Below are 27,976 nucleotides of genomic sequence, written 5' to 3' on the forward strand. Positions count from 1 at the left end.
ATACCTGTGTGGCTGTAATTCGAGTACATGGATTAAATAAGAATAAGCCTTGTATAAGATCTAGCAAGTCATCTCCTGCTGCAATGAAGATATGTTGTAATGGGATTCCAGGAAAACTCTTAAATGTCACGAAATCTGGAAGACTACACATGTCCTGTAAAAATATTTTTATAATTCAAACTTAAGTAAAGGATTGAATGGCAGATAGATCTCAAATGAGTAAATAAAACTGTCATACCGATGATATGATGATCTATCCTAGCACTACTGAGCAGACAAGGTTACAGGAAGATAAACACAAGTCAACTTTAGTTCTCCGTATTAGCAAAGAACATGTGGACACTGAAATGAGAAACAACGCCCTTTAGAAACTCTCAAAAACAACGATGAAAAGCTTTGGTGAAAATCTAACAAAACGTGCGCAGGACTCGTATACTGAAAGCTATACCACACTGATGAAATAAATCAAAGCTCCAAATCAACGGTGAGCCCTACCATGTTTGTGGATTGGAAGATTCAGCACTGTAAGGATGTCTGACAATTCTCCTCAAGTTAGTAAACAGGTTTAATGCAATTCTTACCAAAATTCTGGCAAGATTATTAGATAGATAGGCTATTCTAAAATTTATATGGAAAGGCTAAGGAACTAAAATAGTATAAACAACTTGGAAAAAGACTTAATATATAATTTATTAAGACTGGTACTGGTAGAGGGAGAGGTATCATAAACAACAAGCCCCACTCCTGCCATAAAGACACTTTTAGTCTCACATCTCATGTAAAAATTAACTCAAAAAGGATCACAGACTTAAACTATAAAATTTTTAGGAAAAAGAAAATCATCAGGAATATCTTTGTGTTAGGCAAAGAGTTCTTTGACTTGCTGTCAAAAGCATTATTCATAAAAAGAAAAACTGATAAGACAGACTTAATCAAAATTAAAAACTTTTATGCTGGGAAGATTCTGGGAAGAGGATGAAAAGACAAATTACGGAGTAACAGAAAATTTGCAAACCACATATACAATCAGAGGATGAGTACTTTATATAAGTACTCAATACTCAGCCAAAGTACAAACAATCCAATTAAAAAACAAGGCAAGAGACATTCCATTAAAGCTATATAGATGCCAAATAAGTACATGAAAAGAAATTCAACACCATAATTCATCACGGAAGAGAAACTTGAAGCCACAATGAGCTATCACTACACATCTCTCATGATGGTTAAAATAAAAAAGCAACACCACCAAATGCCAGTGAGGATGCAGAGAAAACAGATTACTTCTACATTGCTGGTGACAATATAAAATAGTACAGGCCCCTCTGGAAAGCAGTTCAGCAGTTTCTGGTCTTCCCTGAGGAGCCGTGGCTGCGCGGGCGCAGGAGGGCCTAGAGGAGCTATCCCACATTGAAGGTCAGGAAGGGTGGCGGTGAGGAGATACCCCTCGTCCAAGGTAAGGAGCAATGGCTGCGCTTTGCTGGAGCAGCCATAAAGAGATACCCCACGCCCAAGGTAAGAGAAACTCAAGTAAGACGGTAGGTGTTGCAAGAGGGCATCAGAGGGCGGACACACTGAAACCATACTCACAGAAAACTAGTCAATCTAATCACACTAGGACCACAGCCTTGTCTAACTCAATGAAACTAAGCCACGCCCGAGGGGCAACCCAAGACGGGCGGGTCATGGTGGAGAGATTTGACAGAATGTGGTCCACTGGAAAAGGGAATGGCAAATCACTTCAGTATTCTTGCCTTGAGAACCCCATGAACAGTATGAAAAGGCAAAATGATAGGATACTGAAAGAGAAACTCCCCAGGTCAGTAGGTGCCCAATATGCTACTGGAGATCAGTGGAGAAATAACTCCAGAAAGAATGAAGGGATGGAGCCAAAGCAAAAACAACACCCAGCTGTAGATGTGACTGGTGATAGAAGCAAGGTCCAATGCTGTAAAGACGAATATTGCATAGGAACCCGGAATGTCAGGTCCATGAATCAAGGCAAACTGGAAGTGGTCAAACAAGAGATGGCAAGAGTGAATGTCGACATTCTAGGAATCAGCAAACTGAAATGGACTGGAATGGGTGAATTTAACTCAGATGACCATTATATCTACTACTGCGGGCAGGAATCCCTTAGAAGAAATGGAGTGGCCATCATGGTCAACAAAAGAGTTCGAAATGCAGTACTTGGATGCAATCTCAAAAACGACAGAATGATCTCTGTTTGTTTCCAAGGCAAACCATTCAATATCACAGTAATCCAAGTCTATGCCCCATCCAGTAACGCTGAAGAAGCTAAAGTTGAACAGTTCTATGAAGACCTACAAGACCTTTTAGAATTAACACCCCAAAAAGATGTCCTTTTCATTATAGGGGACTGGAATGCAAAAGTAGGAAGTCAAGAAACACCTGGAGTAACAGGCAAATTTGGCCTTGGAATACAGAATAAAGCAGGGCAAAGACTAACAGAATTTTGCCAAGAAAATGCACTGGTCATAACAAACACCCTCTTCCAACAACACAAGAGAAGACTCTATACATGGACATCACCAGATGGTCAACACTGAAATCCGACTGATTATATTCTTTGCAGCCAAAGATGGAGAAGCTCTATACAGTCAGCAAAAACAAGACCAGGAGCTGACTGTGGCTCAGACCATGAACTCCTTATTGCCAAATTCAGACTTAAAGTGAAGAAAGTAGGGAAAACCACTAGACCATTCAGGTATGACCTAAATCAAATCCCTTATGATTATACACTGGAAGTGAGAAATAGATTTAAGGGCCTAGATCTGATAGATAGAGTGCCTGATGAACTATGGAATGAGGTTCGTGACATTGTACAGGAGACAGGGATCAAGACCATCCCCATGGAAAAGAAATGCAAAAAAGCAAAATGGCTGTCTGGGGAGGCCTTACAAATAGCTGTGAAAAGAAGAGAAGCGAAAAGCAAAGGAGAAAAGGAAAGATATAAACATCTGAATGCAGAGTTCCAAAGAATAGCAAGAAGAGATAAGAAAGCCTTCTTCAGTGATTAATGCAAAGAAATAGAGGAAAACAGAATGGGAAAGACTAGAGATCTCTTCAAGAAAATCAGAGATACCAAAGGAACATTTCATGCAAAGATGGGCTCGATAAAGGACAGAAATGGTATGGACCTAACAGAAGCAGAAGATATTAAGAAGAGATGGCAAGAATACACAGAACTGTACAAAAAAGATCTTCACGACCCAGAAAATCACGATGGTGTGATCACTGACCTAGAACTAGACATCCTGGAATGTGAAGTCAAGTGGGCCTTAGGAAGCATCACTATGAACAAAGCTAGTGGACGTGGTGGAATTCCAGTTGAGCTCTTTCAAATCCTGAAAGATGATGCTGTGAAAGTGCTGCACTCAACATCCCAGCAAATTTGGAAAACTCAGCAGTGGCCACAGGACTAGAAAAGGTCAGTTTTCATTCCAATCCCAAAGAAAGGCAATGCCAAAGAATGCTCAAACTACCGCACAATTGCACTCATCTCACACGCTAGTAAAGTAATGCTCAAAATTCTCCAAGCCAGGCTTCAGCAATATGTGAACTGTGAACTTCCTGATGTTCAAGCTGGTTTTAGAAAAGGCAGAGGAACCAGAGATCAAATTGCCAACATACGCTGGATCATGGAAAAAGCAACAGAGTTCCAGAAAAACATCTATTTCTGCTTTATTGACTATGCCAAAGCCTTTGACTGTGTGGATCACAATAAACTGTGGAAAATTCTGAAAGAGATGGGAATACCAGATCACCTGACCTGCCTCTTGAGAAATTTGTATGCAGGTCAGGAAGCAACTGTCCAGTTAGAACTGGACATGGAACAACAGACTGGTTCCAAATAGGAAAAGGAGTTCGTCAAGGCTGTATATTGTCACCCTGTTTATTTAACTTATATGCAGAGTACATCATGAGAAACGCTGGACTGGAAGAAACACAAACTGGAATCAAGATTGCTGGGAGAAATATCAATAACCTCAGATATGCAGATGACACCACCCTTATGGCAGAAAGTGAAGAGGAACTAAAAAGGCTCTGGATGAAAGTGAAAGTGGAGAGTGAAAAAGCTGGCTTAAAGCTCAACATTCAGAAAACGAAGATTATGGCATCCGGTCCCACCACTTCATGGGAAATAAATGGGGAAATAGTGGAAACAGTGTCAGACTTCATTTTTCTGGGCTCCAAAATCACTGCAGATGGTGACTGCAGCCATGAAATTAAAAGACGCTTACTCCTTGGAAGGAAAGTTATGACCAACCTAGATAGCATATTGAAAAGCAGAGACATTACTTTGCCAACAAGGGTTCGTCTAGTCAAGGCTATGGTTTTTCCTGTGGTCATGTATGGATGTGAGAGTTGGACTGTGAAGAAGGCTGAGTGCCCAAGAATTGATGCTTTTGAACTGTGGTGTTGGAGAAGACTCTTGAGAGTCCCTTGGACTGCAAGGAGATCCAACCAGTCCATTCTGAAGGAGATCAGCCCTGGGATTTCTTTGGAAGGAATGATGCTAAAGCTGAAACTCCAGTACTTTGGCCACCTCATGCAAAGAGTTGACTCATTGGAAAAGACTCTGATGCTGGGAGGGATTGGGGGCAAGAGGAGAAGGGGACGACAGAGGATGAGATGGCTGGATGGCATCACTGACTCGATGGACGTGAGTCTGAGTGAACTCCGGGAGTTGGTGATGGACAAGGAGGCCTGGTGTGCTGCGATTCATGGGGTCACAAAGAGTCGGACACAACTGAGCGACTGATCTAATCTGATCTGGGGGCTCAAATGGTAAAGAATCTGCCTTCAATACAGGAGACCTGTGTTTGATCCCTGGGTTGGGAAGATCCCCTTGAGAGGGAAATGGCAGCCCACTCCAGTATTCTTGCCTGGAGAATTCCATGGACAGAGGAGCCTGGCAGGCTACAGTCCACAGGATTGCAAAGAGACAAGACTAAGCGAATTTCATTTTCTTTTTGGCAGTTTCTGGCTAAATATGCAACTATCATGACTTAATAACTGCACTCCTGGTCATCTGTCCCAGAGAAATAAAGATGTATGCTTACCTAAAAGCCTGTACATGATTTTTTTTTTCCTTTGCCCACGTAGCTTGTGGGATCTAAGTTCCCTAAGGATGGAAACTGGGCCCTTGGCAAGAGGAACAGAGTTCTAACCACCAGACCGCCTTTGGACATGAAAGTGAAAGTCGCTCAGTCGTGTCCGCCTCTTTGCAACTCCAAGGACTACACAGTCCATGGAATTCTCCAGGCCAGAATACTGGAGTCGGTAGCCATTCCCTTTTCCAGCGGATCTTCCCAACCCAGGCATCCCGCATTGCAGGCAGATTCTTTACCAGCTAAGCCACATGGGACGGGAAGCCCGAGAATACTGGAGAGGATAGCGGATAGCGGATATCTCTTCTCTAGCGGATCTTCCCTACCCAGGAATTGAACAGGGGTCTCCAGCATTGCAGGCAGATTCTTTACCAACTGAGCTATGAGGGAAGCCACAATGCACTGTTATTACAAATACCAGTGTTATTTGTAATAGCCCCAAGCTGGAAACAATGCACATGTCCTTCAATGAGTCAACAGTCAGACACACTGTGGCACATTCACACCACTCAGCAAAACAAGGACAGGAATGAATTACTGACAACTTGGATGAATTTCCAGAGAATTATATTGAAAAAGCTTACAAATCATATTCCAAAAGCTTACATTTTATATGATTCCACTTATAACATTCTTGAAATAACAAAGTTATAAAAACGGAAATCATATTAGTGATTGCCAGGGGTTAAGGAATGGGTGAGAGTGGAAGGAAAGTGGGTGTGATGGTAAAAGGGCTCTTTGTGGTGATGTCCTGTATCAATGTGGTATACTTTGTGGTGATACTAACTGTATCAATGTTAGCATGCTGCGTGTGATATTATCCTAATTTTGCAAGATGTTACCCTTCTGAGAAGCTAAGTAAAGGAAGTAAGGGATATATCTGTATTATTTCCTTCTACATGTAAATCAAAATAAGAATTTTTAAAAATCCAAGGAAACCATCATAAGCAACTACTATTTAGAAAATCATGTCAAATGAAAAGTACTGGATAAATGCTATGAATATGGCTCTGGAGTCAGAAAGACTCAAATTGGAGTCCTAGGAAATGGCAACCCACTCCAGTGTTCTTGCCTGGAGAATCCCAGGGACAGGGGAGCCTGGTGGGCTGCCGTCTATGGGGTCGCACAGAGTCGGACACGACCGAAGTGACTTAGCAGCAGCAGCAGCTGACACTAGGTAGCTTCGGGTAAGCTACTTAACCTCACGCCACAGCTGTCTCTATATCTATAAAGTGTGAATAACAGCACCTACCTTAACAGGATTGTTGGGAGAATTAAATACTATTTATGAAACCCTATCATTAACGGCATAAAGTAAGTGCAATAAATGAATGCTGTTAGAGCATGTTTTACAATTAGAACATATAGCTAACCTTCAGTTAGAAAGTTGAGGAAGTAATAACGCAAAAGAAACTCCTTAATTTGTTTTAGACAATTTCATTACAGTTTTAACCAGAAGGTAAAGAGGCTGATTAAAATGTCTTGTCTAGGATTTATTTTTCCCCCAGGAGATGAGGCTATAACAGAAAGGAAAATCAAAAGGTCTACAATTATAATGAACAAGTGAGAATTTCACTGAACTGTAATACATAAAATTAGCAACTTAAACTGTAATAAATTTTATCACAGATTTATTTTTTTGAGATAATTTAATAGTTAAAAATAAATAATGAGTTCCCTGGTGGCCTGGGATTCCAGGCTTTCCTGGAGGACCAACTTCAATCTCTGGTTGGGGAATAATGAACAACAAAACCAAAAATAAACCTTCATTGTGTTAGTGAAAATGCAATAAATAAATCCATAAATCCATCAAGATGTTGATAAACATGAAACAGCCACAAAATGAAATATTATATAACTTAAAAAGGAAAATGTGAACAATATTAGGAGCAAGTTGGTTGCAAAAATTTACATGGTGTGATCACATTTTTAAAGAATCAAAGAAAAAGCAAGTCATATGTATTTATGTGGGCGTGTGTCCTCATAGCAAGGCTTTACAGCAAAATAATGATTAACACTGGGGTAGAAATTACTGGGATGGGTGAGGGCTATATGTATATAGGAGTCTGGATGGTATATCACAATTTTAACTTTTACTTTGTGTAAATTTTGCAAAGAGTAATTATTACTAGTAAATTAAGACAATTAATGCATTTGTTTAAGTAATATTCATGTTATAGCACTATACACTATTCTAAATTTCAAAGAACATGTATGAAAGCTTACAGGCCACTGCTCTTCAGTTGGTGTGCCCAAAGTTTCAAATATTCTTGTTAGTTGATCAAGGTCTGAATCTCCTGGCAAAAAAGGAACCTAAAAGAAAGTAAGAAGCAGATATTTCAAGATGATCTGTGATAGCTGTTACACAAATAATATGATAAATTTAATAAGAAACATTAAACAATAACAAAAATAAAAACTTAGTCTAAGGGTGGGACTTCCCCAGTGATCCCAGAAATACAGACGTTTATCCTAACCCTTTTAGTTGCTTTAGAGATAGTACCATATTACAATCCAATAATTTTATGACGGTCGAATTTCAGAACACAGAATGAGCAATAATAAACCTTTATTGTCCTAAATGGTGTTAATAAACAGGCTGTACTTGGTGGAGGTTTTTTTAATTGGCCTGTTTGTTGGTTTCTTATTTCAAGGATGGTAATTACCTCTGGGAAATTACCTCTGAGAAGATAATGTTTACACAAATTGTAAGAACAAATACCTATAACAATACTGAAGAGTGTACATCAACTCAAGACTTACCCTTAGAAGCAACTCTGCTAATATACAGCCCACAGCCCACATGTCCACACCTACACCATACATTCTAGCTCCGAACAGTAGCTCAGGGGCCCGATACCACCTGGAGAACAAAAATAAACATTGTCATTTTAGAGTGGAATTAGTAAAGTACTTCTTAGAGAAAACTCCTCAGAAAAACATCATACACTGATGAAATGTACTTTTACAGATATATTAACTCAGAAAAATTGGCTATAAAATCAAAAGTTCCTTACTGCTGCAGGAAATTCACCCTCAGTCCATTCATCCTCTCACTTTTAGACGATGAACATGTTCTTTCTCCCAAAACCCTAAATACCATCCTACTTCTTAGCTGATTTTCTAATTCCTACTTCACTAAAATAATGCAAGTAATGAAAAAAAATTTCTACAGACTCATCAACAGTCATCTGCACACTCACAATCCACCTTCCCATTCATAACTACATAACTAGCCTTTAGTGTTTTTAAAGTCAGTCCCTCAACTTGGGCACTGGATACAACACGCTTGCCTGTTTCCAAGGATATTGCTCCTGCAATTCTCTTTTTCCTACAACAGTCAGCTTTTTGTTCTTTACTAGATTTATTACTATCAATGTTAAACATACCATTGTTTTCATAGCCTTAAAAAAATAAACTAAAAAACAAAGAAACAAACAACAAAAACTTCTCTGAACCCTGCTGCCCCTAACACCCCTCATTCTCTGGCTGTATGTTCTTCCTGTCTCCATTTACTCTTCTCTTAACTCCATCAGTCAGGTTTTCATCCCACACCACTCCACCAAAATTGCTCTTGTCTAGGTTATCAAGATATCCCTATCACTAATCTAAATTGTTAATTCTCAGTCCTCATTTTAATTTGACCTATTAGTAGTGTCTGATTTCAAAGTAGAGAAAGTCAGAAACAGGTAGATGAAAACCAGTGAAACACAACGCTCATGTATGTGGGTCCTTGTTTTCCTGAGTTCCCAGAGTTCCTGAACGACGGGCCTAATTTTCCAGAAATTACCTGAACAACTACTTATATCCCTTACTTTATACTCTAGGATCAGGTGATTGACACTCAATGAGATCTATTTGGAAGAAGGTGACAAAGTAATTTAAAGGACAGAAAATCTGAAGATCGTCTCAGATTCTTAAGAGTCAGGGAAGTTAACAAATGCCATCTGGACAAGAATTATAAAATCTACTGTCCCTATCCATATAATGTGATTTTTAGTTTTTATTTTCTGTTTATACTTTTTATGTATAAACAGAAAATATTAGCAATGAAAAATCCAAATAAAAGCACTGCTTTGTTTAGGGAATTTTCATTCACACTCAATGATATAAAATATGGAATCAGAACTGACCAATAAAATAAACACAGGCCCCCCCAAGTCAGGTGGTTACGTAAAAGAACAGCCACTATAGTTCCAACCTACCTAACTAAACTGTGTAAGAAGTATAAATTAGTCCCCCCAAATTACTAGGTAAATCTCTGGGGACTGAATTAATTCAACTCCATTAGAAAGAAGGGCTGAATATTTTTTCACTGTTTAATAAGATACCAACAATAACTCCTGAACTCAGCCAAAATTCAAAGAAGCCAAATGAGGCTCATTTGTGATTAATATCCTACACAATACAAGCTTTAGTTAGTTAAGGAATCCTTACCTGGTTACAACCTGATGTGTATAAGCTCTACTGGGGCTCCCAAATGATTTGGCCAGGCCAAAATCAGCCAGTTTTAGAACTCCATTTTCATCTAGCAACAAGTTGTTTGGTTTTAGGTCCTATATAATGGAGATTTTAAACCAACAAATAAGCGGGGTGAAGGAGAGCATCATAGTAATACATTTAGTTATATTTAAATCTAGCAGAAACAGGTAACACTCCAAATTTAACCACCACCAAAATTTTTTTCATTGATGTAAAATCCTAAAAATCAAAATAAGATTAGCTATATTTCTTAGTGAGGCCTTGGGTCAAGGTACTTCTTTTCAATGAACTTCAATTTATATACTTCACAGGTTTGCTGTGAGGATTAAATTTAATATTTCCTATGAAAAGCCTAGTGTAATGATTGGTTCCTAGTAAGCATTCAAAAAACAGCTGCTGCTATTAATTCAATAACAATATATACAGGGAACTCCCTGGTGGTCCAGCGGTTAGGACTCTGCATGTCACTGTTGAGGGCCCCGGTTTGATCCCTGGTTGGGGAACTAAGATCCCACAAGCCGTGAGGCCCAAAACAATAAACACCACAATATATGAACTTTAGTAAATAAAAACATTATGTGTTTATAAAAGAAGAATATAGTCTTCACAATCAATGCTAAAAAGATATTAGCCTTAACCTAAAAGGAATTCCAAGCTTAAGTATGACAATTACTATTATATATATTTTAGCTACTTTATGTACTGATAAATAGGATGCCTACAAACATCTACCTATCTAAATCATCAGCCTTGTTCTAGTAGCTGAATGTTCCTAACAATGACTCAGCCATTACAGAAATTTTACTTCCCAGAGTTTCAGAGCTACCAGAAATATTTTTCCAGAAGTATTTTTGCATTGTATAATTTAATCCAGACACCCACTGTTGTTGTTTTCTATTATAACAGTATAGCACAAAAAACACTGAACTTCAAGCCAAAATATCTAGGTTCTAATACTCTTGTCAGTCACTACAGCTGCTGACCTCAAAAAAAAAAAAATGTAACTTTTGGGTCAGCAACTTAACTCTTCAAGTATGAAAAAAATGAAGGAACTGGCCTCTTGCATTTCTAAATTCCACCTAGTAACACAGAGTTTTCACAGCGCCACCTGGTTTAACTGAAGGAGCGCAGAGAGGAAGAAGGGTGGATAGAACAGTCCAGTTCTACTTTTATAATTTACATACTCAGGCCTTTTGTGTAATAAACTGGCTGCAGAAAGTCTGACTACAACATAAAGACACAATCATACTTGGTTAAAAACCTTACCCTATGCAGAATCCAATGTTGATGTAAATATTCTAATCCTTGAAGAGTCATCAACATATAGGCTTTGATGTGTGAAGGTGTTAGCACAAGACTGTTATCCTTTATTATAACCTGTAAAGTAGGCAGACAGTATACAGGTACGCTTTTATCATTCCAAATAAATTCTACTATATCAAATCATTTATAGACAAAAGATGGACTTATTCATAAAGGAGATTCTTTATGAAAGAAAGGAGATTCTTGCCTAACTCTCCTTAGGAAGCACGGTCAGAACTCCCAGTTATGTGGTTAGGCAAAGTCTCTTTAGAAGGAAAGCAGTACTGTCTCCTACTGCTTTGTTTTTAGGCATCCATGTAGCAATCATCTGCCGTTTCACTTGCCCCAGGATATACAGCCCCTCCTGATAACAGCATTCAACATTCCTTTTGGAAACCTCGGGTTCCCAGCTTAGTCCACGTGATTACACGTTGTGCACTACCTGTGGCCTCCAAAGTAGCGGACACATGATCCAGGCATGCTCCGTCACCACTCTATAGCCTGCTTTCCAGACTAGTTCAGGGATAGAAATGTGAGCCAAGCCAAGCCATACTTGAGCTAGAATCAAAGGCAACAAAATACTTTCTCTCCTCAGGCATTATTAAGCTCTAAGGATAGAAGCCTACAAGCACCTGAGCCACTATATTGAGAAATTTTACCCATGAACGAGGCAACAGAGAACAAGTGAAAAATTGTGTTCTGCTAGCATTATTTGTGAACTATGATTCAAGTCAGTTTATTCCCAGACTTTTAGTTATACGAGCTAAAAATGCAATTTTCTTTTTTTCAAATAGGTGAAAGACACTTTTAATCTCAGTTTTTAACACTTCAGTTGTGTAACCACTACCACAACCAAAAACAGTTTTACAATTCCCCCTAAACTCCCCCATGCCTCTCTCTACTCCATCTTCCCCTCGATTCCTAACCCCAGCAACCAAAGATCTGATTTCTGTTCCTTTAGTTTTTCCTTTTCCAAAAAAAAACATACATGAATCATACAGCATCAGTAGCTTTTGAGCCTGGCTTCTTTCCTTTAGTGTAACGTATCTGAGAGTTACCTATACTACTGCATATGTTAATAGTTTGTTTCTTTTTATTCTCAAATAGTATTCCACTTTATAAATGTACCAGTTTGTTTATACATTCATTTGATGAAAGACATTTGGGTTGTTTTCAGTTTGGGTCATTATGAAGAAAGCTAAACATCTGTGTGGACATGTTTTTGTTTCTCTTGGATAAATAAATATATAGATGGATTTCTAGATCATATCCTAAGGGTGTATTTAGTGTAAGAAACTGCCAAACTGTTTTTTCCAAAGTGGCTGTATCTTTGCATTCTCATCAGCAGTGTATAAGAATTCCACTTGTTCCACATCTCCAGACTGTCCATCATTGAGATTCAATTAGTATTAATGAAAAGCCTAAAATCTTATTCTTCTCAAAAAGAAACTTGGTTTTCAAAAGGACAGTCTGTGATAATACCACAAGGAAGTTCCAAACCCTCCAAAGCCAAACACTTATTTTTCTAAAAAGTAATGTTAATAAGGTATCGGGAACTTGGCAGACAACAAATGCTATCGAAATCCAAATCTTGTATGTACCACTGGGAATATGGGTAAATGATTCAGAAGATCTTTGACTTAAGACCACATCTAGATTTCAACAAAATTTAAGCATTCTTTTGACTACCTTCTTCAAAGGTAGAAAATAAACACTTAGATTCTCTTTTGATAAACAGGAAAATAAATTTCTCCAGAAATCTTAGTCTTACCTCTAGATCAGTTTCCATAAAATCAAAGACAAGACTAATGTTAGATTTATGTCCAAAAGCATCAAGGAGCTACAAAGCAAAATTTAAAAAAAAAATCAGCATGTGATACTCTTAATAAATACTTGACATTATACCTAAGTTTTTAATCTTTAAAAACTTAAGCATTTGGACTGTAAAGTTTAAATAATTTTATTAAATTTAATATTTATCCATTTTTGGCTAGGAATTAGTACTTTGAAGCACAAGATATTAAGCCTTACTATTAAAAAAAAAAAAATCACCAATACTTAACCTCTCCCTCCAAATTTTAGGAATTATAATTAAGTAATGAATTAATGAGAACCTCACTGAAGTCCCTATAATCTAGAAAAACTCCCAACCTTGGTACTTAAGAAAATCCAACAAACAGCAGCAGTAGCTATTATTCACTGAATGAGTGTGTTCCCTATGCCAGACATTATCCCAGGTAAGTAGGTGTTAGTTGCTCAGTCATATCGGGCTCTTTGTGAGCCCATGGCCTGTAGCCCACCAGGCTCCTCTGTTCATGGGATTCTCCAGGCAAGAATACTGGAGTGAGTTACCATTACTAGACGTGTATTCAGTGAACTAGTCTCATAACAACCCTATGAGGTAGAGACTATGAGGCAGAGTTCAAGGGAAACTGCTCAAGGTCTTACACATGCTAGAGCTCTCTAGACTTCAAAATTTCTGATAAAGTCAGCCTGTATGCCCATATTTAATTTATTTCAGCAGCTGTATAGTTTTTAAAACACTGCCTATAAGAACAATTAGGATAAAAAATACATTTCAGCCTTTTTGTAAGGCTCACCTAGGACAACTCCTTCCTGAGCCTTCAATCAACATCCACATTTGGAAAGGCAGGGTCCCAAACCCCAGAAACTTAGATCATACTCACACCAATTATATTTGGATGACTTAGCTCCTGTAATAATTTTATCTCTCTTAAGGCTGTTCTATTTATACCTAGATAAAAAGGCAAAGAAAAAAGTGAAAAAGAATTCTGAAATCTCAAACCTTCTTATAAACATATTTTTTGGGAAAGATCAGTCTCTGATGAAATAGCAATGAATATTCCTCAGGAAAAAAAAAATAACAATTTTTATAACATACCTGTTTCCAATTTATATTGCTTTGTTTTTAAAACAGTTTAGGACAGACTATGATAAATGATGAAAAAAGTATTCACTTCATCTATAGAATATGAGATCTGAAGACTCCTGGAATAATATGTACACAAGTATGTAGCCTATAGCTGAGAAGTTAATAGCTTTTCTTCTCTTGCCTTATGAATATTAGAGGCAGATTCTTTAAGCTAACAGAAAACTAGTGATTAAATACCATCTTTCCCAATGCAAAGGACAAAACCCAACATTTTAAAATAAGATCTGATGGGATTTCCCTGGTGGTCCGTGCACCCAATGCAGGGGGCCCAGGTTTGACCCCTGGTCAGGAAACGAGATCCCACACGTCGCGAGTTAAGAGTTTGCTTCCCACAACTAAGAGATCCTGCATGCCACAATGAAGATCAAAGATCCAGCATGCTGCAACTAAGACCCAGTGTAGCCAAATAAATAAATACTGGAAAAAAAAAAACAAAAAACGACCTGGTATTAGTATTAGAGAGATGATGGATCCTTTACACAGAAACTATTTCCTGATGACTAAATAGGACTTAGCACTCAAACAGAGCTTTAGCAGAAGGGATACAAAAATCTCCCCCATCCCTATATATTTATTTTATAGTGAGCTTTGTATACTTCCATGAATCCTGAATTTTCAAAGTAACCAGAAGCTCAGAAATACAGTGGCTTGAAAACAACTAAAGCAGTAATGAAGACAGTAAGACAAGTCACTAATAACCTTGCTGTTTTCCATCTGCTTAGGTGATCGGAATATCCTCTGAACACCCAAATGGTGAAAAGTACAAATATCCTATCTCTATCCTGAGTCTATCGTTAGTCTTCTGGGACCTGCAATAACTCTACCCAGAAACCATTGTTAACTTAATTAATACTTTGTTCTTTTCCTCAGTGAGAAGAACCACCTTTTCTGTTCTGTCAGATTACATGAAATAAGTTACTTACCATCTTTAGCTTCTGATCTATGTCCAAGTTTGATCTGGTAGAGGAAAACACAATAAAAACGTGTTAAACTATTTAGACAAATGCGTAATACATAAACACTTCAAATGCTTAAAGCAAAAATACATAACTACTTATATGTAGCTAATATTAGCAGGCAAGGAGGGAGCAGGAATCACGAATCAGAAAGGCAAAATTAACAATATAATAAAGGATCAAGTACCTATCATTCCTTTCCCCTCAAGTTTTGAATTACACAACTTTGTAAGATTAAACGTGGAATAAATTAAATGCATACAGGCTAATAAAAGAAGCACTTCAAATTAGACTACTTGGGAGGAAATATGTAACATATAAATTAACATGCTTAATATGCCCAATAATATACTCCCAGGGACCACATTTTCCAAGAAGAAAAATTATAGATTGTGATACATATAGAACTTAGGGAGATAATCTAGGTGGGTGGTGGTGGTTTGGTCACTAAGTCAGTATCTGACTCTTGCAACCCCATGAACTGTAGCCCACCAAACTCCTCTGTCTATGGAATCTTCCAGGCAAGAATACTGGAGTGGGTTGCCATTTCCTTCTCCAGGGGATCTTCCCAACCCAGGGATTGAACCCAGGTCTCCTGCACTGCAGGCAGATTCTTTACTGACTGAGCCACCAGGGGAAGCCCAATAAACAAAACAAGCACTTCAAGTTAAGACTACTTGGGAGGAAATATGTAACATATAAATAACATGCTTAATATGCTCCCAGGGACCACATTTTCCAAGAAGGAAAATTACAGATAGTGATGGATACAGCAAATGATTAAACTTTTGCTACTATATACAAGCACAGTGAACTGCATTAATAGGTTCAGTCTCACACAAACCCAACTACTAGGTTAAAGAACAAGAGCTTACTACTTTATGCAATGACAATGTAGCCAAGAATACAAAAAAAAAAAAATCCTACTCCAGAAAATCAGCTATTTTACCTTTTAAAATACCCCCCACCTATATACTACAAACAACTTTTAACTTAAAGGTAGGCTATTTATTTTATCTTGGGCTTCCCTGGTGGCTCAGCCAGTAAAGAATCTGCTTGTTACACAGGAGACCCAGGTTCAATTCCTGGGTCAGGAAGATCCCCTGGAGAAGGGAATGGCAATCCACTCCAATATTCTTGCCTGGAGAATCCCATGGACAGAGGAGCCTGGTGGGCTACAGTCCATGGGGTCAAAAAGAGTCGGACACAATTGAGCGACTAACACTTTCACAGGCTATTTATTACAGCACCAAAAAATATAAGGCACATAGGAATTAAAGCCAATAAGAGACGTATGAAGCTTCCCAAGAACATTACAAAACACTCTTGAACATGTTTTAATGTTCAAGAAATGTGATCAAAATAAACACAGACAGCATGTTCATGGATAGAAAGATTCAATATCATAAATACATCAATTCTCTTTAATTAAACTAGATGTAAAGTACAACAGCATTTTTCATGGACACTGACAAACGGATTCTAAACTTTATACAGAAAAGTAAGGAGCTAAGAACAGATAACTTAAAACATTACTTTTTACTGTGTTTAGGAAATGTAATAGACTAGTTTCATGAAGCCATCTACATCATCAGTCAGATTCAATAATTACCAATATTTTGCCATATTTACTTCATCCATCCTCTTTTTTGTTGGCTACAACATACATTTTTTTTATGCTGTGGTTGGACTTTGTATTATTTCATCCCTATATACTTCAACAGGGATCTCTAAAACGTGGACATATTCTTATATACCCATAATGCCATTCTCCTAATAAAATTAATAATAATGCCATACAGCATGTAATAACTAGTTCATATTCAAATTCTGATTTGGTTCAAATTTCTCAACTGACTCATAGAGTAAGCCAAGATAATTTCGAAGAAGAGTAGTTAGGCTTCCCTGGAAATCCAATGGTTGAGAATCCGCCTGCCAATGCAGGGGACAGGGGTTCAATCCCTGGTCTGGAAAGATTTCACAACTAAGCCATGGGGCAACTAAGCCCCTGCGGCACAACTGAGCCCACACACTGAAGCTACCGAAGCCCAACACCTTGGAGACCAGGTTCTGCAATAAGAGAAGCTACTGCAATGAGAAGCCCCCATACCACAACTACAGAAAGCCCTCGAGAATTTACAAGGCAACCGTAAGTACAGACCCTAGAGCAGTGCAGCAGGAATGGAGGGAAAAAGAAAATCAACCAATAAAAGAATAGTATGCCCAGAAACAAATCCAAGTATAAACTGGAACTTGGCATTACAACTCACCAGGAAAAGAATGTACTAAAAAATGTTGAGAGCTGGGGGAAAAATACTAGATTTTCATACTACACAACAAAGAAAATTTAACTCCAAATGGAATGTAGACCTAAATGTGAAAAGCGATACTTTAAAATTTTCAGATGAAAATACAGGAGAATTTTTTATAATCTAGAAGCAGGGAAGCACACAAAAAAAGGGAACCAAAAAAGGGGAAAAATAGACAAATTTAACCAGACTAAAATTTTAAATACCTGTACCTCAAAAGATACCATAAATAAACTAAAAGCCCAAAGTCTGAGAGACAATGATTGAAGAAATTTTCACATACTAAAGTATAAACAAGTCATTCTGGCTTATTTAACAAACTTTATGCTAACCAGATATGGAATGAAGCAGGGCAAAGACTAATAGAGTTTTGCCAAGAAAATGCACTGGTCATAACAAACACCCTCTTCCAACAACACAAGAGAAGACTCTATACATGGACATCACCAGATGGTCAACACTGAAATCACATTGATTATATTCTTTGCAGCCAAAGATGGAGAGCTCTATACAGTCTGCAAAAACAAGACCAGGAGCTGACTGTGGCTCAGACCATGAACTCCTTATTGCCAAATTCAGACTTAAATTGAAGAAAGTAGGGAAAACCACTAGACCATTCAGGTATGACCTAAATCAAATCCCTTATGATTATACAGTGGAAGTGAGAAATAGATTTAAGGGCCTAGATCTGACAGATAGAGTGCCTGATGAGCTATGGACTGAGGTTCGTGACACTGTACAGGAGACAGGGATCAAGACCATCCCCATGGAAAAGAAATGCAAAAAAGCAAAATGGCTGTCTGGGGAGGCCTTACAAATAGCTGTGAAAAGAAGAGAAGCGAAAAGCAAAGGAGAAAAGGAAAGATATAAACATCTGAATGCAGAGTTCCAAAGAATAGCAAGAAGAGATAAGAAAGCCTTCTTCAGCGATCAATGCAAAGAAATAGAGGAAAACAACAGCATGGGAAAGACTAGAGATCTCTTCAAGAAAATCAGAGCTACCAAAGGAACATTTCATGCAAAGATGGGCTCGATAAAGGACAGAAATGGTATGGACCTAACAGAAGCAGAAGATATTAAGAAGAGACGGCAAGAATACACAGAAGAACTGTACAAAAAAGATCTTCACGACCCAGATAATCACGATGGTGTGATCACTGACCTAGAGCCAGACATCCTGGAATGTGAAGTCAAGTGGGGCTTAGAAAGCATCACTAGGAACAAAGCTAGTGGAGGTGATGGAATTCCAGTTGAGCTATTCCAAATCCTGAAAGATGATGCTGTGAAAGTGCTGCACTCAATATGCCAGCAAATTTGGAAAACTCAGCAGTGGCCACAGGACTGGAAAAAGTCAGTTTTCGTTCCAATCCCAAAGACAATGCCAAAGAATGCTCAAACTACCACACAATTGCACTCATCTCACACGCTAGTAAAGTAATACTTAAAATTCTCCAAGCCAGGCTTTAGAAAAGGCAGAAGAACCAGAGATCAAATTGTCAACATCTGCTGGATCATGGAAAAAGCAAGAGAGTTCCAGAAAAACATCTATTTCTGCTTTACTGACTATGCCAAAGCCTTTGACTGTGTGGATCACAATAAACTGTGGGAAATTCTGAAAGAGATAGGAATACCAGACCACCTGATCTGCCTCTTGAGAAATCTGTATGCAAGTCAGGAAGCAACAGTTAGAACTGGACATGGAACAACAGACTGGTTGCGAATAGGAAAAGGAGTTCGTCAAGGCTGTATATTGTCACCCTGTTTATTTAACTTATATGCAAAGTACATCATGAGAAACGCTGGACTGGAAGAAACAGAAGCTGGAATCAAGATTGCCGGGAGAAATATCAATAACCTCAGATATGCAGATGACACCACCCTTATGGCAGAAAGTGAAGAGGAACTAAAAAGCCTCTTGATGAAGGTGAAAGTGGAGAGTCAAAAAGCTGGCTTAAAGCTCAACATTCAGAAAACGAAGATCATGGCATCCGGTCCCATCACTTCATGGGAAATAGATGGGGAAACAGTGGAAACAGTGTCAGACTTTATTTTTCTGGGCTCCAAAATCACTGCAGATGGTGACTGCAGCCATGAAATTAAAAGACGCTTACTCCTTGGAAGGAAAGTTATGACCAACCTAGATAGCATATTCAAAAGCAGAGACATTACTTTGCCAACAAAGGTTCATCTAGTCAAGGCTGTGGTTTTTCCTGTGGTCATGTATGGATGTAAGAGTTGGACTGTGAAGAAGGCTGAGCGCCCAAGAATTGATGCTTTTGAACTGTGGTGTTGGAGAAGACTCTTGAGAGTCCCTTGGACTGCAAGGAGATCCAACCAGTCCATTCTAAAGGAGATCAGCCCTGGGATTTCTTTGGAAGGAATGATGCTAAAGCTGAAACTCCAGTACTTTGGCCACCTCATGCAAAGAGTTGACTCATTGGAAAAGACTCTGATGCTGGGAGGGATTGGGGGCAGGAGGAGAAGGGGACGACAGAGGATGAGATGGCTGGATGGCGTCACTGACTCGATGAACGTGAGTCTGAGTGAACTCCGGGAGTTGGTGATGGACAGGGTGGCCTGGCGTGCTGCGATTCATGGGGTCGCAAAGAGACGGACACAACTGAGCGACTGATCTGATCTGATGCTAACCAGAACAGCCTGCTTCGTCGTCTATGAAACACATACTGTCTATCTGCTTTAAATATTGGAATAAAAGGGTCCACTACCAAAAGTGAAAATCGCACAGTTGTGTCTGACTCTTTGCAACCCCATGGAGCCTGAGAGGCTCCTCTGTCCATGGGATTCTCTAGGCAAGAATAATGGAGTAGACTGCCATTCCCTTCTCCAGGGGATCTTCCCAACCCAGGGATTGAACCCAAGTCTCCCACATCGCAGGAGGATTCTTAACCATCTGAGCCACTGTAAAGAATGCCTATTTTGAAGATAAGGATAAATACCTCCCTTTCAGGGACTTCAAAGGTAGTACTCCTTTGATAAGATCCCCTTCCCAGGAGCCAAGGTCATACTGACTCACTATATACAATTATCTGTCTTCTGATCTTTTTTTTTTTTTTAAACTTTGAAGGAATGTACCCCAGTCATGTTTGATGTTTTCTGTTCTGACAAGATATAAACTACACTGAAAACCATACTTCTTCAGAACTCAGAGCTATCTGAGAGACTGCCTTCTGGGCTATAATCCTAAGATTGGCTCGAATAACACTCTTCTATTCTTATTATAGATTTACATTGACAATGATATCTGTAGTGCATATTTCTGACTAAGGTTCAGTATCCAAAATATATAAGAAATTCCACCAAGTCAACAGGAAAGGAAAAAAATGTAGGCAACCTAACAGAAAAAGTATAAAAAGCCAATAAATCTAGGAAAAGACGATCAAGCTCACTGGTAATCAGAGAGATATTAATTGAAAAAACATCCATATACCACTTTAGATCCATTTGATTGACAACCGTTGTAAAGTCTGATGATACAAACATGGTGAAAGTGCGGTGGGAGGTTAAACTGAGCCAACCATTTTTGAAAGCAGTTTGATAGTATCTGGATGTTGATGTGTATTCCCTTGGTGTTGTTCAGGCACTCAGTCATGGCCAACTCTTTGCAACCCCATGGACTGCAGCACGCCAGGCTTCCCTGTCCTTCACCATCTCCCAGAGTTTGCTTAAACCAATGACCACTGAGTTCGTGATGCCATCCAACCATCTTGTTCTGTTATCCCCTTCCCCTCCTGCCTTCAATCTTTCTCAACATCAGGGTATTCTCTATGCAGCAACAATTGGCAATTAGTTTCAACTGTAGATACATTTTCTAGAGAAATGCACAAATGTATGTCTGTGGAAAGACTGTATCAGAGTAAAACATTAAAAAAAAAAAAAAGCAGCTTAAATGTTTATCAACAAGAGTTTGGATAGACCAATTTTAGTGTAGTCATAGAATAGAATCTGATCATCAAAGAGCATGAATAAACAGATCTACGTGTATCCATCTGGAAGATTTCAGAAACGATACTGATTCAGAAAAACAAGTTGCAAAAGAGAGTGTGTGTGTGTGTGTGTGTGTGTGTGTGTCTGTGTGTAGCAAGAGAGAAAGAGCTTAGAAGTATACAATAATGTGTATTGTTGAGATATATAAAACAAATACCGCAAAGTGAAAACTGCTCCAAAAAGCTACCACAGAGGACTGGTTAAACTGGGAAACGTAAATTCAATACAACTGTTTAAAAAGGATAAGGTATATTAATGATATTTTAAAGGTCCAAGGAGATCCAACCAGTCCATTCTGAAGGAGATCAGCCCTGGGATTTCTTTGGAAGGAATGATGCTAAAGCTGAAATCCAGTACTTTGGCCACCTCATGCGAAGAGCTGACTCATTGGAAAAGACTCTGATGCTGGGAGGGATTGGGGGCAAGAGGAGAAGGGGACGACAGAGGATGAGATGGCTGGATGGCATCACTGACTCGATGGACGTGAGTCTGAGTGAACTCCGGGAGTTGGTGATGGACAGGGTGGCCTGGCGTGCTGCGATTCATGGGGTCGCAAAGAGTCGGACACGACTGAGGGACTGATCTGATCTGAAAGGTCCAAAATACAACAGGTGAAATAATACATGCTTATTACTCCTTTTCTGTTAAATTCAAGAAAAGAAAGAAAGAAAGTGAAGTCACTCAGTCATGTCCGACTCTGCGACCCCATAGACTGTAGCCTACTACGCTCCTCCGTCCATAGGATTTTCCAGGCAAGAGTACTGGAGTGGGTTGCCATTCCCTTCTCCAGAGGATCTTCCCAATCCAGGGATCGAACCCAGGTCTCCCGCATTGTAGGCAGACACTTTACTGTCTGAGACACCAGGGAAGCCAGTAAATGAGTGTGAGCAGAAATTGAGTATTGGGAGGGGAAGATGCACAAGCACCAAATCTCTAGGGTTTATAGTTTAAGTCTAGACAATGTCTGAACCAAGGAAGAAGGCCATTCAGGGAATCATAAGTATGCTATCTAAAAAAATGGATGTAAATACCAGAGAAAACAATTTTGGAGTTGAAAGGCATTGCTCCAATGAGTGAAAACCAGAGGCATGCTTGGCCTAGTAACTGACTAAAATAAAAAAAATGCTTTGAGAATTAATGGGGTTTGGTAAAAGGAGAAATATTCCTGTTTTTTTTTGAGGTACAGTTGACATACAATATTATGTAAGTTTCAGGTGTACAACACAGTGATTTAAAGGTTATATATTCCATTTATATAAAGGTTACATTCCATAAAACTACAAAGATGTACTATTTGAAATAAAAATTAAATGTAAATGAATATTCCATAATGAGTCACTTTCAAGGGGTAGCAGTCTATCACTGAGAAATATAGTGCTAAGTTGCTTCAGTCATGTCCGACTCTTTGTGACCCTATGGACCAGAGCCCACCAGGCTCCTCTGTCCACAGAATTCTCCAGACAATACTCAAGTGGGTTGCCATGCCCTTCTCCAGGGAATCTTCCCGATTCAGGGATTGAACCCACGTCTCTTATGTCTTCTGCATTGGCAGGCAAGTTCTTTACCACTAGCATCACCTGGGAAGCCCATCACTGAGAAATAGGATGAATTCTAAATCCTAATTTATGATAAAAGCAAGCAAGTAAGTAAACCAACTGGGATTTTCAGAAAACCCACAGAACTCAATATGCCAACAGTTTGAAGAGACCGTATCAGTTAGTCAAGCCAATACATTTTTAAGAGTGTCTGCAAAGGTACTAGCCACAGTCCTAAATATAATTTGAGTGGTAGTAAATAGAAAATAAACTCAAAGATAAAAGATTTTGATAAATGCTATGAAGATAACAAAGAAATATGGAAAAGAACACTAGGGAAGAAGGCAGGTACACCTGTTTTAGCTAGAATGACCAGCATAAGTCTGTATGTACAAGAGATATCTGACTGAGATCTAAATGATAAGGAACCAGCCAAGCCAAGTTTTAGAGGAAAAATACACCAACTGGAAGCCAGAGCAAATGCAATGAATCTGGGACTGGGATGCATTTAATATACTCAAGGGATAGAAAGGTCAGTGTGGCTAGAATAAAGTGAACCAGGGGCAGAATCAGAAAAATAACTTAAAAAGGATTAGGAAAGTTAAGGGTTTTACAAGGGAGTAGCTATAAATAGCATTGACTTATAGAACACAAACTGAAAAAGGAGATTAGACACATTAGAAAAAGTAAAAAAGATAACTATGACAGCAATAATTGTAGAAAAGAAGAATGGGGAGCAGGTGTTAAGAATATGAGAGGGATGTGCTTCAAAGGAATTAGGGGTTTTGAAGGAAAAACAGGTTCAGAGCAGCAACAGGAACAATAGGAAGGTGGCTACCTAAGCCACCAACAGGCCTTTTGTGCTCAGTCACTCAGCCATGTCTGACTCTTTGCAACGCCGTGGACCCACCAGGTTCCTCTATCTATGAGGTGTGAGGAAGCCAGCCTCTCCTGAGAGGGTTACTGATTTCAGAAGTATGGGGAAAGGCAATCAGCCTGGAAGCAGTACCACTGGATCTAAAGCCTGGCTCTCTCAACTACTACCTGTGCCATCTTGATGAATCACCTCATCTCCCTTAGCTTCAGGCACCTCAAGTATAAAACCAAGATACCTTACCTACGTCACCTGGCTCTTATGAGGGTTAAATGAAAAAACAAGGGTCAGAGTGCTTGGCATATAGAAAGCCAAATATGACCTAAGTTTCTTGAATGAAATGCAAGTAAAAAAGGTACTTAAACCATTAAAAAAAGCACCCCATCAATGTCATTAATGCTGGCAAAAGCCTTTAATGGTAAATATGTATTCAGAAAAATACAGATATAGAGTGGACGCTGGTGAGGAAGAAATAGGGACCTGGAAAGATGAGTAGTTCTGAGGGCCCAACAGACGAGCATATTTGTCCCCTTTGTCAATGTTTGCGTTTATAAAACAAACAAGATACAGACCTTCTTCATCTCAATTTCAATGGATAGAACAAAACGCTAGTTCAACCCGAGTTCCACCCTGGAACACAAGACACTAAGATATTCTATTTTCTTTGAAAATGACATAAGTAACTCATTAGCAGAGCACAGTCAAGAGTAGTAACAAGGCGAGTCACCGGCTCTTAACACAGACACAGACACACACACACACACACACACACACACACACGAGTAACAAGGCGAGTCACCGGCTCTAACACACACACAGACACACGAGTAACAAGGCGAGTCACCGGCTCTAACACACACACAGACACACACACACCTTCAAGACACAAAAACAAACTGCAACTCACTTTCTTAATGGCGACAATTTGGTTGGTGTTCTTGTCTCTGGCCTTGTAAACCGTGGCAAACTAGACAGAAAAACAGGAGTCATGTTAAGTTTGTGAAAACTTCTTGGTTTGTGTTGGTCTTTTCACTTTTTTTAGATTTGGGGAAGCAAGGAATCCAGGGTTCTCAGAGCAAATTCGCGGCGGCTGGCAACGTGCTGAGGTCGTCCACGTCCCGTTCCAGTCCACTAAGCGGAGAGGGCCGCTCAGGGACTCAGGTCCAGGGGGGACCAAGGGGCGGCAGGGGGGTCTGGGCAGCCTCCTCCGAGGAGAACGAGGAGCGCCCGTCCGCTGGCTTCCACGAGAAAACTTTCGACAGTGTGAGGCGGCCCGGCGCTCCCTGCTCAGGGCCCTCCGAGCCCCGCCCGAGAGCCTCACCTGTCCCTCTCCGAGGAAGTCCAGTTTTTCATAACGCTTCGCTCGCGACTTCACGTCCACTGCCATCCGTCGCGAGGAGCCCGTCTCCAGCTGAAAGGGGTGAGCTGCCAAGACTGCAGGAATTTAAAGCTACCTTAAAGCCTCCAACAGCCACTTCCGCCCACTGAGCGCCGACGCTTCACTCGCTCCGCCCCCACTTCCGGGGTGGGCGGGGATGCTCTGAAGTAGGTCCGGCCAGAGCCCTCCCTACGGAAGCTGCGCGAGGCGAGGCGGGACTCCCGGGCTTCCCTGAACTCGGCCCCGTCTGCTCACGTGACCGCAGATCGTCCCGGAGGCGTGGTCCTCTTGCAGGTAGCTAGTGTGTCGCCCTGTTACCGTTTCAACAGGTATTTTCTTCACTACTGAGGACCGTTCAGCGCTCTCAGGATTTAATAGGTGTGTATGGGTGTGGAAGGCTTGGCCTTGTCTCTGGTCTCTGGTTTTTGCTCAAGGCTATCCTGTCACCATGGTTACCATGGACCCCCAAGCCGACAATTTCAAGTTACTTAAGCAGAGTTGGATAGTATCACCGATTGGATGGATATGAGTTTGAGCAGGCTCCGGGAATTGGTGATGGACAGGGAAGCCTGGCGTGCTGTAGTCCATGTGGTCACAGAGTCAGACAAGACTGAGTGACTGACTGAACTGAAGTGAGTGCTAGTTCTTAAGGTCTGGTCAAGAGGCATTCTTAGTCCTTTATGAAGACGCACATTCAGGCAAACAAATTCCTAGTAAGCTGAACAATTTCGTGCTGTGGAACAGACTTCTGACCATCAGTTTTTCACCCTGTAAGGTGGAAGGAACTAATAGATTTCATCGTAGGCGGTTGCGAGGATTAAATGATACTTGCACAAAGTTTTAGGCATAGTGCTCAATGGTTAACTGTAATCAGTACCCGACTTTATTCGCTTTTCATACAAATCAACAAACATATTAATTCATGTATTTAAAGAATATATATTGAGTGCTTACTGTATGTTGGGCTCTGTTGCAGACTCTGAGAAATCAGCCAGCTAAAAACAAAGATCCCTGCCTTCCAATGGGAGGAGCTAACAAAACAATTAAAATACGCTATAATACATAGTGACCAGTGCTACTGAGATAGTAAAGCAGGGAAAGGGAATAGATAGTAGGGTTTGTGATTTTAAATAGGGTGTTACCAGAAAGATATTACTGAAAAACCACTGCAAAGTTTTGAGCAGATAAATGATATCTGACTTAATGTTTTAAAAGCCTCCCTTTGTTGTGAGAAATTACACTATAAACTTAGAGGGGCAAGGAGAAGCAAGAAGGCCAGTTAAATAATTTTTGCAGTGATCCAGGTGGTTGTATTGAGAGTACCAGTTTAGCTTCTAGACAATAGATTTGCTGACACTTAATATGGGTTATGGAAAAGAAAAGGATAATTCTAAGGTTTTGAGCTGGAGCATTTAATGTTTTAAGAATTTAACATTCTTAGAGAGATGGAAATAGACCACCTTACCTGCCTCCTGAGAAATCTGTGTCCAGGTCACAAAGCAACAGTTAGAAATGGACATGGAAAAATGGACTGGTTCCAAACTGGGAAAGGAGTACATCAAGGCTGTATATTGTCACCCTGCTTATTTAACTTATATGCAGAGTACATTATGCAAAATGCTGGGCTGGATGAAGCACAAGCTGGAATCAAGATTTCCAGGAGAAATATCAATAACCTCAGATATGCAGATGACACCACCCTTATGTCTGGAAGCGAAGAAGAACTAAAGAGCCTCTTGATGAAAGAGGTAAGTGAAAAAGCTGGGTTAAAACTCAGCATTCAAAAAATCAAAGATGATGGCATCTGGTCCCATCACCTCATGGTGAATAGATGGTGAAACAATGGAAACAGTGACAGACTTTATTTTCTTGGGCTCCAAAATCACTGAAGATGGTGACTGCAGCCATGAAATTAAAAGATGCTTGCTCCTTGGAAGAAAAGCTATAACCTACCTAGACAGCATATTAAAAAGCAGAGACATTACTTATCAACAAAGTTGGTAAATACAGTCAAAGCTATGGTTCTTCCAGTAGTCATGTATGGATGTGAGAGTTGGACCATAAAGAAAGCTGAGCACTGAAGAACTGATGCTTTTGAACTGTGGTGTTGGGGAAGACTCTTGAGAGTCCCTTGGATGGCACAGAGATCAAAACAGTCAATCTTAAAGGAAATCAGTCCTGGATATTCATTGGAAGGACTGATGCTGAAGCTGAAACTCCAAAACTTTGGCCACCTGACGTGAAGAACTGACTCATTGGAAAAGACGCTGATGCAGGGAAAGACTGAAGGCAGGAGAAGGGGATGACAGAGCATGAAATGATTGGATGGCATCGTTGATTCAATGGACATGAGTTTGAGCTGGCTTCGGAGTTGGTGATGGACAGGGAAGCCTGGTGTGCTGCAGTCCATGGGGTTGCAAAGAGTCGGACATGACTGAGCAACTGAACTGATTTAATGTTTCTGAGAGTTGAGAATCCTGATTTTCAGAGTTATATTGAAGAAGGCAGCAGAATACAAAAGCTGATAACTTACTCAAGGTAATATAGTGTAAAAGTTGAGTCCTTGCTCTGGATCTAGACTACCTGCATATGAATATTGGACCCACAAATATTCATTTACTAGATTTATGATTTAGGCACATCATTTAACCTTTCTGTTGCTAGTTTCCTCCTGTGTAATAGGACCTGCTCACTGGGCTGCTACAAGGCTTAAATGACTGCACACTTCAAAAACCCTTAGGATACTGTCCAACAGTGCTCAGTTTATGTTAGCAGTAACTGTTATTGGTCACCTTCCAACTCTTTGTCACCACTTGGGTCTTTATTGAGTGCTGATATATTCAGTAAGCAAAATTCTACATCATAGAAAACACACCATCTCTATCACTCTCTCTCTTAATTGTGGCAAGTCATAGCTAGTGATATATGGTGTGTGACTTAGGTCACAGTTCCTTCTAAAAGACATCACTGTAACAGTAATCTATTCTCACTTGTAGAAACAAGCTAAATAGTGAACTAAATTTGAGGCTTGAGATTTTCAAGTGTGC

At 39.7% G+C, this 27,976-nt stretch overlaps 1 protein-coding gene across 1 annotated transcript in view; it reads right to left on the minus strand.

Annotated features, from left to right (window-relative positions):
• Positions 1 to 25,052, minus strand: part of CDK7 (cyclin dependent kinase 7) — a 28,164-nt gene extending 3,112 nt beyond the window's left edge. Inside the window, exons 1-10 of the mRNA XM_027520479.1 lie at positions 24,873 to 25,052; positions 24,459 to 24,518; positions 14,796 to 14,829; positions 13,607 to 13,674; positions 12,691 to 12,759; positions 10,884 to 10,994; positions 9,573 to 9,691; positions 7,899 to 7,998; positions 7,362 to 7,448; positions 5 to 154 (exon numbers count right to left, since the gene is read on the minus strand). Coding sequence (XP_027376280.1) covers positions 5 to 154; positions 7,362 to 7,448; positions 7,899 to 7,998; positions 9,573 to 9,691; positions 10,884 to 10,994; positions 12,691 to 12,759; positions 13,607 to 13,674; positions 14,796 to 14,829; positions 24,459 to 24,518; positions 24,873 to 24,938 — 864 coding nt within the window. The 5' untranslated portion in view covers positions 24,939 to 25,052. The remainder of the gene's footprint in view (positions 1 to 4; positions 155 to 7,361; positions 7,449 to 7,898; positions 7,999 to 9,572; positions 9,692 to 10,883; positions 10,995 to 12,690; positions 12,760 to 13,606; positions 13,675 to 14,795; positions 14,830 to 24,458; positions 24,519 to 24,872) is intronic.
• Between the last annotated feature and the right edge of the window lie 2,924 nt (positions 25,053 to 27,976).

Source organism: Bos indicus x Bos taurus, chromosome 20, assembly GCF_003369695.1.
Source record: "Bos indicus x Bos taurus breed Angus x Brahman F1 hybrid chromosome 20, Bos_hybrid_MaternalHap_v2.0, whole genome shotgun sequence".
Classification (NCBI taxonomy): Eukaryota; Metazoa; Chordata; class Mammalia; order Artiodactyla; family Bovidae; genus Bos; species Bos indicus x Bos taurus.